We start from the raw sequence: 10,024 nt of genomic DNA, 5'->3' as shown, positions 1-10,024 counted from the left end.
GGTCTGTTGAAGACGCCAAGAATAAATATGTTTGATCATTTAATACTTTCCAGCAGTTTCAACATGCAACACTATATCACTTATTCTGATGATGTTCATGTTTGTAACTGATCCTTACAAAATCATCAATTCTCCTGAAAGAAACACTCAACAGTAATATGTTCTTGTCAGTGCTGCGTTTAATTAGTGCCATTTCCTACAACTTCAAATTTTCACATATATCACCTAGAGTGGCCTACCTGATCTGTTATTGGACTTTTGTGCTGATCCTAGCCTGTCCATAGTAAACACCATAAGGGTGTTCATGTGGCACTAGGATACTGTAGACTGCACAAAGCAGGGGCTGCACTGTGCTCTGTAAGCCTGCAGGGCTCTGGACATAGCGGACAGGTACTGGCAAGCCAAGCACAGTGTAGTTCTGGCAAAACTGAAACAAACACGAAACGTTTTGCACCAAAAGAACCTGTGTTAGCACTCAAATGCAGAGGAAGATGCTAACCATCGCACAAAAAGTTGTACTTCTGGACATGCTAAAGGAAGGTAGTTTTTGGACTGTAAGGCACACGGGTTTATGAAGCCCATTACGTGAAAAAAAACAGTCAGATAAGTCAGACTTTACTCAACTCATTCTTCTTGCTTCCTCTACTTTTATACCATTGATTCATTAATGTTGAATTCTCTCACACCTGCTCTATTCTCATGTTCTGGACCTGAAAACAGGGTTTGATCTTTGGTTTCATCCTATAATACTGCATTTATTTTTCTACAAAGGTTTAAACTTTGAGAGTGTTTAAACACGAGACAAAAGTGTGAAAATGTTCAAGGTTGTCTGAGAAAAGTGTATAAAGTGTGTCGTGAGGGGTTTTACAGCCTTAAAACATCTATAATAATTGTAAAAAATACATTAAAGTTGGCTACTTTGCAGATTTCAACTATCGCTGGTTATTTTTAGAACATAACTCCCACCTTAAACTAGGGATCACTGTATTTATTGCAACATGATATGGAAAAAAATAAAAATCAAATTGTAAGTCTTAATAACTATCAAGATTGACTGGTTTTAAATTATCGAACCATAAAATGTCTCTGAAAGTGTAAGAGTATTGCCAGAAGTCTCCAATAGATTAAGAACCTGAAACTTTTTTTTTCTTGCATGTCCCGTTTGGCTCTTTTGCCATCAGAATTATTGTCTAAAGGCAAAGAAAGATGCCCAACGGATTTACTTTACCAAATGGAAAAAAAAGAAGAACCTGAAACTTTTTGAAGAAATCACAAACAGTCAAAATTTAAACATGTTGTAATTACCCAAGCAAAATTCCATCACTGGTGTAAGCCTTCGGTTTTAGCTAATATCCACATTGTCTTTAAAATGTTTTTATCTTGAACAGTTACAAAGTTTTCAGTTTTTAAAAATTTGCCTTTAGCATTTTTCCTTGAAACAAAACCTGTTTGCAGCTGTATGTGGGTTCCTACATCGTAGTGTATTAGAAACATTACATGCTTTAAAAGAGTCAAACCTTATTTGTATTCTTCTTGTTTCTTCTTAATAAATGAAGACGTGTCACTTTGCTGCTTGTTCAGAGTGTCTCAATTAACCTATCAGAACACATGTTGATGGATAGTTATGTGAGGAAGACGTAAAACAAATAAAAGAGCTAGTTCTTTGCACGTTTCAAAACCACTAATGGCCCGTAATTTCAATCTGCCACATACTGTTTTATGACTTAGCACCTCCAGGTATTGAGCAGTCTGAGTGTAGCACAAAATCTCTTAATCTCTCTAAACTCCAGATCCAACATTTAGTGTATGCACTGCATACTTTATAGTACCACTGAACATTGTAGGGTTTAATTTTGTTTTGTTACTTTACTTTTTGAGCTGCACGTCTCTTTTGGATTTGCCTTTCCTTGAGTTTGAGTTATAATCAGGACCAAACATTAACTTTGTCCCAGCATATTTAATCCAAATATAAATAAATGAGATTAGCAGTTTATTAAAAAATGCCCGGTGACTTTATTTTTCATGTGAGTATTTACAGGAGCTGAATTTCCTTAAATCTTACTCGACAGCTCCGTTCTCCTTCCTTTGAGGCGCTCAGACTCAGGGATGTTGTCATTATTGGCATTTAGCTAGATATACAGGAGGAGTGAGTGCGAACCCTTTAGATCTTACAAAAGCCTGGAGAATTATAAATGTAGAACATTAAGTCCGGCTCCTTATAAAAAACGATTAAAGCTAAAATATAAAGAAATGAGTGATGGTTAAAGACTTATACAGTCCCTTATCAAATAATATTTTCTAATTATAGAAATGCTGTCACTCACCTGAGTCCTGTTGTTCGTCAGCGGGGAGCTCCGTTTAATACCAACAAGTGTTGTTATTAGTGCAACTGAGCCAGAAATAATAATCCACATGCATTCATCTAACATCAAGTACATATTATTCAAAACTAACCATTATGACATGGCTGTTGTTTTGCATATTAGGACTGGACTCCTGGCTTACAGTCACCCAAACAGTTTATCTTATATTTCTTAATGCAATACACAGTAATACAGTATTATTCTAACTGCTGACCAGTCACATTTGTGTGATTAGCTTTGTGACTTAAGAAAAGATTGGTATCTTTGGACTAAACATATTTTCAGAGGCTTAGTTCAGATTTTCTTTTGTAAATAATTCATCTGGATACTCAGAGAGGGTGTGGTGTCATGGTCCTGGGTCGGTGACCCAGCGCTTTAAGTTTATTATTATCATTTTCCAGTTTATTATTATGATGATTATTATTGTTTGAGTTCTCTTCGGTCTGCCTCTGAGTCTGCGTCTGTATCTCAGTCTGTCTATGGTGTCACCCCGTCTGTTTGTGAATCTGTCTGTTCAGTTCAGCGTCTTGTCTGGTTCCCTGTGTCTGAGTTTCCTGTTTTATTGTGAAGGTCTGTGTCGTATGTGAGTGTGCTCAGTTTACGTTTCCCCTGTCTTGTCAGCTGTGATTTCCCCCAGGTGTGTTCCCCTCCTGTCTCTCATCCCTTGATTACTGCCGTCTGTGTATTTAAGCCCTGTGTTTCTCTGTGTCAGTGTCGCGTTGTACCCTCAACTTGCTGTGTGTTTGTAATGTCCTGTCCTCCAGCACCTCGGTTTAGAGTTTTGTTTTGCTTTTGTAAGTTTTATTTTGTGAATCATTCCTCCAGCAATAAAGCTGCGTTTTCAGTTTATTCCCGTCTCCAAGAGTCCTGCAATTTTGGGTCCACCACTTCTGCTTGCCTGCCACACAGCCAACCGTGACATGTGGTCTATTTGACACTGACAAGTGTCACAGCACAACTAGCTCTCTGCTGGTGAACTTTAAGTAACTGGAGTCACTGAGCTTGAACTCAGGACTGTATTTTTGCACATTTTGAAAAAAAAAACATTAATTGAATTATGTAACAAATGATATGTCTTACAGTGTGGTACAGATCCTTCAAGACATTCATGCTATAGTTCCGGTGGGCAAAAAATTTATTTGATGGCTTTTAACAATATTTAGTCTGCATCTGAGTGGATCGTCCATTTTTCTGGATCAGCAGATAGCCCAGACTCCAGCCTGTGCTCCAAATATTTTCATATTTGGTTTCAAAATACAAGATGGCAGCAAAAAAGACTTTGATATAGAGTCCAGAAACAAGAGTCATGTCATCCCTCTTTATTACAGTGTATGGGTACAGCTAACATCTGCAGAGTTCAGCACAGACAGTGACTGTTTTACAAGTAAAAATGATAACCTGCACAACTACTACTGAGAAGGAACAAGTCTCTCTACATACAGTTAGTTAGGATATAGAAATCATCTCTGACCAAGTATATAAAAATGAGTAGTAAATGTAGCAAAAGTAATAAATGTAATAGCACTGCTGGGGTTTGTATTATTGTACTTATAATTTAAAGAGCTTTGTGGAAATGGTTGTTGTGATCTGAACGATATAAATACAATTGAATTGAAAAGAAATCACACAAGTAGGTAAACATCTAATTTCAGAGTTAAGATAGCTTTTAGCTTTCAGCTCTCACTTTCTTCTGACAATGCTTTTTGTCTCTTACCTTGAATTGGAAGTAAAAAATTGTGTTGCTTTGCTTTGACAAGACAAATGGACCCTGACAGCACTTAACAGCATTTTAGTTGTTAAATTTTAGCTGGCATGAATTACAAGGCAATAATGCATGGCTTTTTGCTTCATATATCCACAGTTAATGTGATAGTGTGATATAGCAGCACAAACAAGACCAAGGAAGTATTTAGCTGATATTTCAAATCTTCAGTTAAACTACCCTAATCTTACTGACAGTGACTGATCAACAAATAAAACACCCCGTTCTATGTTTAACAACTCTATAAAGTGCAAAAATCCTATTTATGAACATAAACCAGGATCCTCTGAGCAGATACATTACCAATGTGAAATCACAACTTTCTGTTTTGAAAGTTGAAACCTAAACCCTTAATTAGTTAGTCAATGAGTATACAATCTCATAACTTGTAATAACTCATAGGGTTTCAATATTTTAAAATCCCACCACTCCATTATTTTTCAACATCCATAAACTCTTGATTCCTCTGACTCTATCCTGATCCAGTTTACTTCACACAACATAGTTTTTTTCCTCTGTGCAGAAACAGCAGAGGAAGAACCAGACTGCTGGGGACAGATAGCAAGTTTACTACATTCCACACAACACATAAATCTGTCTCTTCCACCAATGATAACTGGTCTGCGATGGAACAAATTAGGATGCTAGCAAATTTAAGCAGCAGTGCTCCCATTATGACCACGATCATGTGGAAAGCTCGTTGCTTTGCCTGATCAATCCGTTCACTGTTTCGACGCACCTCCCCCGGCCCTGAGCGAAACAAAACATGGAGAACAGACAAACAGCAGAAAATAATGACAAATAAGCAGACACCTGAATATGATAGTAGTAGCAGTACTTTCACTGAATCCTTAGCAGACCATAGTATCCCATACGATCCAACATTCTGCACCCAAACACACACAGTGATGATTTTTCTAATCTTGACCCCGCGTGTTTCCCGTAGACGCATGTAGGTGATGGGGTGAACAACAGCCAGATAGCGCTCCACACAGGTCAGCATGTGAAACATGGTCTGTCCAGGAAAACTATTTTCAAATAAGTACCTCCCAGGAGAAAGAACTCTCATGTTAATGGTAAAAGTGCCCATAGTGGAGAGAACTGATCCCAAAATACCAATTATCTCCACAATAATCATGTTGTATGTGAAAAAGTCAGAGTGGCTCATTGTCGTCCCTGCAGGTGCATTGTGCCGATGCCTCCAACGCTGAAAGCCCGTGTAGAATATGAAGATGTAGAGTGGAAAGAGGAAGAAGGTGTTTGTGATGGTGAAACTGGTGAAAATGACATAACCGACTATGGGACATTCGAATGATCTGGAGGAGTTAAAGTTTAAATAGCTGGAGACTGAGACAGGATCACCGAGAGCTGAGGAAGAGTTGATGAACATGGTCTGTTGAAGACAGTAAAAATAAATATATTTAATAATTTAATACTTTTCAGGAGTTTCAACATGCACTATATCACTAACACTGATGATGTTCTTGTTTGTAGCTGATCTTTTCAAATTATTCATTCTGCAAAAAAGCCTCATCAATACTACGTTCTTGTCAGTGCTTCGTGCTGACAATTTCCCTTCACTGGCTGTCTGTACATTTTAGAATCCTTTTAAAAAATGTCTTTTGTTTGCTTTTAAATCTCTAAATGGCCTCAACACGAGTGATGTGTTCAGGAATTTTCTATGAGTTTGGTCAGAGCATATAAGACAGCGAACCACACCCATCTTCAGAGACTACTTTGGTGTTTGACCAGAGTGTTTCTCCATATTGCAATGTGTTATTAAACCCACTGCAAAACACACTCACCAAGTGTTTGCAGTTCATTTTAAAACTTCACAGCCCAATTTACCAGAAAAGCAAAATGAAATTCATGGGGATTGGATTCCCAAGGCTTCCACCCCTGAGTGCCACAGTCAAAGGGCAATGAGACCTGGAGAAGCTGATCAGGAGGAATGGTCTGCCAGAACTGAAACTGAGTGTTGTTCTGTTATTGAACTTCTGTGCCGATTCCATAACAAACATCGTAAGGGTGTTAATGTGGCACTACGACACCGTAGGCTGCACAGAGCTGTGGTGCCATTGTGATTGGTTTCTTTTGTCATGTGTTTAATCTCTGAACCAGATGGTGGTGACAAAAGCCAAAAGGAGTGCTCCTGGGCTTGGTCAGCTTGTAGGACTCTGGAGATAGCTGACAGGTACTGGCAGGCCAACTGGAGAGTGGCTCTGGCCATAACTGAAGCCAACAATTGAATGAATTGCTTCAAGGCAGACCGAAAGTCTTCTTCCATGACTTCATTCAATTGTTGGCTTCAGTTATGGCCAGAGCCACTCTCCAGTTGGCCTGCCAGTACCTGTCAGCTATCTCCAGTCATGGAAGAAGACTTTCGGTCTGCCTTGAAGCAATTCTAGTTTGGAGTCTTCTCTCACCCCCATTCTCTGCGGCCTGCTGGAGCGGGGGGGCTAGGAGGAGGAGTTGGCCGTCCGACTGCGGTCTGGAGTGTGGGGCCTCCCTGCTGCTGCGGAGTCGGGGCGGTCTGCCTCTCCCCACCGCAGGGAAAAGGGTAACACCACCTGGGTCTGGGTGCAGTTCCCCCCTCCAGGGGCAAGGGTACCTAGACCCGGTTCGTAGAGTACGCTTGGGGAGTGTGATCGTGTGTACAGCGTCTCTTTATGTTTGTCTCCACGTTGGTTGAGTGTGGAGTAAGTGCATATGAGAGCATGAGGGTGGGAATGGATGTTTGTATCTGTGTGTGCCTGTATGTCTGTGTCTATATGTCAGGTTGGGTGTCAGACGCCACCTCTCTGGGGACATCTCAGGCCCTCCAAGGTTTGGAAGCCTATCTCCACCCACTACCGGGGCCTGGAGCCTGGGGCTCGCTCGGGCCACTTCGGAGGTGGGGTGCCTCCGGCCTCTCGGCCTGGGGCTCGGTCACTCAGGCACGGCTGGCTGCCGGCGGAGCTCACGGGCGCGTCACTGCAACTCCCCCTGGCTTCTGCTCCGCGGCTGCTGAGTGAGCCCTCATCTGGGACTCTCCTCAGCTCTTACTGGGACAGTGGCGCGGCTGCCCCTCTGTTAGTCTTCCTTGGTCTCTTGTGTTCTGGGGGCCTCTGGATGTCTGGAGTTTTGATCTCCTCCATACCTGCTTCATACCCTGGAGGACGGGGCTGTGGCTCCCCACACTCCCTAGCAGATCATTACATGGAGAAACCTTTGGAATGCAAGCATGCTGATCCACACAGGTATGCACACAGGTGTACACACGGGTATTCACAGACGCGGACTACAGCTTTCTTGGCTGCTGCCTCAAAGCACATTGTACGCTGTCTATCTTGCGTGCTGCACAATATCGTTTATTATTTAGTATCTACTGATATCTACTGCTAGCTAGTTTATTGTGATGGTGCTGTTTTTTTTTATTATGTTGCTCTTTGTTGTTTGCTTTCTCTTGTTTTTTTTCTCCATACAGGTGACCCAGGTGTTTGTTTTTTTTCTTTCTTCCCCCCCTTCTCACCGTCTCTTCTCCCCTTTGGTTTTCTTTCTCTCCCTCTCTTTCTTTCATTCTTTCTCCCTGTCCTATCCCCCAGTCATGTCTGTCCCGTTTGTAGCAACTGAAAATAAAATAAATTCATAATTATAATAAAGGTCAATCAAATGGACCAATATGGCAAGGCCATGATGATCCACTTGGTAAAATAAATCCGCTTGGCATCTTTCTTGGCCTTAAGACAACAATTCTGATGGCTAAAGATCCAAACGGGACACAAAAAAAAAAGAAAAAAAAAAGAAGAAAAAAGAAGCAATTCTAGTAAATTTTCAGCTATTATGAAATATGAAGGTCAAAGAATATATTGGTGAATTCTTTAATACAGTTATGTGGATGTCCAAATGCTATATTTACTGACACGTACTTTGGACTTTTTTAAAAATACAAATCATCGGCTTTAAGTTACCATACCATCAAATGTCTCTGTAGCTATGAGAGCATTACCAGAACTCTCCAATGGTTTGGGAACTTGACAATTTTTGAATATAATATAATAAAGCAAATACTAAGCTAATTTGAAGAAATCATGAATGGTCAATAGTTAAAAATGGTATAATTACAGAAGCAAAATTGCTCATCATTGGCATAAGTTAAGAGACATTTCTTTAATTCTAGTAACAATCATATTAATAACAATGAAGAAATTTGTCGGTATAATTAAGCATTTAACATCCATCAGGTCATGGCAACTCAAGTTAGGGCTAATCTTAGGCTTTGGTTTTAGCTGAAGTCTACACTATCTTGTAGAAACTGTTACTTTCTGAAAATGTTTCCCTTTTAAAACAGTAAAACATTCTTGGTTTTTTTTAGTCAAACCTTATGTGTATTTTCCTCATTTCTTCTTAATAAAGGAGGACGTGTCACTGTGCTTTTTGTCCAGACTGTCTCAAGCTAGTGTCTCATTAGAACACATGTTGATGAATAGTTGTGTGAGGAATATATGTAAAATAAATGAAAGAGCGAGTTCTTTGCATGTTTCAAAACCAGTAATGACCCCAAATTTTAATCTGTCACATACTGTTTTATGATTTAGCACCTCCAGGTGTGGAGCAGTCTGTGTTTAACACAAAATCTCATAATGGTGCAAACTGCAGATCCAACATTTAGAGTATGCAATGCATGCATGTTGTACAATATGTTTTAAGCTGCAGGTTTATTATGTGCCTGTTTTTTTTTGTTTTTTTTATGCTGGTGGTCTCTTACTTTAAGAAAAAGGTTTACTAACATTAGTTTTATCCCAGCATATTTATCCATAATTAATTCAATCAGATAACTAGTTTATTACACACTAACAAGTCAATTTATTTTTCCTTCATCTATAGAAGCTAAATGTCCAGAAAATAATCTTGCTCGACTGCTCCATTCTCCTTCCTTTCAGGTGCTCAGACTCAAGGAGCTAGATACACAGGAGGAGTGAGTGTAAACCCTTTATTACAGAACTTCTGTAATAACAAAAGTGTGTCCCTTTGCAAAAGGGGTTTGATAAAGGTGATATTACTCACCTGACTTTATTTTATTTGTCAGGTACAAGAAATAGTCAGAAGTAAATGAAAAAGCCACCAGTGTCTAAATAAAAAAGAAACTTTGAAAGACTTTCCAAAACCCTCGAAGTGTTTGGAGAACTATAAATGTAAAACATTCAGTCTGACGACGTAAAAGAAGAAAGCTGAAATTTAAAGAACGAGGGATGGTTCAACTCATATTCTGCAGTACTGTGTTGAATAATAATTACTAATTATAGACTGACTAAGATTATCTTTTTAAAATAAAAATAATATAATCAAACTCATAAAGACTTTATTTAAAAATGCTGTCACTCACCTTTGTCCTCTTGTAGCTCAGTGGACAGCTTCCTTTAAAGCCAACAAGTGTTGTCAGTGCAGCTAAGCCACATATAATAATCCACATGCACTCATTTAACATCAAGCACATATTATTTAAAACTATCCACTAAGTACAGCTGACGTTTTGCATATTAGGCTTGGACATCTACATTACAGTCAGTCACACAGTTTACGTACAAGTCACATTGTTGTGATGTTATATTTTCATGACTTAAAGAAAGAGATTGTAAGGAGCACGAGTCAGCTGATTTTAAGAGGCTCACATAGAAACTTTCAGGTCTTTATTTCTAACTGATTCATTTAGATACTCCACAGAGCTTTTTCTTTGTGTTACTGTGCTTTGACATTAAATATTGCCCACTTCAGTTTTTACTACTTACCCTTCAAAGGTTTAAAAGTCTGTGCCGTGCAAGAAATACATTTATTGACATAAGGTGCGATTGTCTGAGGAGACAATAACCAACATGAAATTCATTCCAGTTTTGACAGTTGAAATCATAAGCATTAGTAT

The 10,024-nt window shown here is 39.2% G+C and overlaps 1 protein-coding gene across 1 annotated transcript; it reads right to left on the bottom strand.

The window, feature by feature from the left end:
• Positions 1-4,612: 4,612 nt before the first annotated feature.
• On the bottom strand, positions 4,613-5,515 carry LOC146673633 (uncharacterized). The gene has a single exon (XM_085400979.1). The coding sequence runs from the start codon at positions 5,513-5,515 to the stop codon at positions 4,613-4,615; it is 903 nt and encodes a 300-aa protein (XP_085257105.1).
• Between the last annotated feature and the right edge of the window lie 4,509 nt (positions 5,516-10,024).

Source organism: Rhamphochromis longiceps, linkage group LG3 (assembly GCF_057381845.1).
Source record: "Rhamphochromis longiceps isolate RC_006_pf linkage group LG3, R_longiceps_female_GT1.1, whole genome shotgun sequence".
NCBI classification, from domain to species: Eukaryota; Metazoa; Chordata; class Actinopteri; order Cichliformes; family Cichlidae; genus Rhamphochromis; species Rhamphochromis longiceps.
The sequence above is the reverse complement of the archived record's forward strand: the minus strand, read 5'-3'. Positions and strand labels throughout refer to the sequence as shown.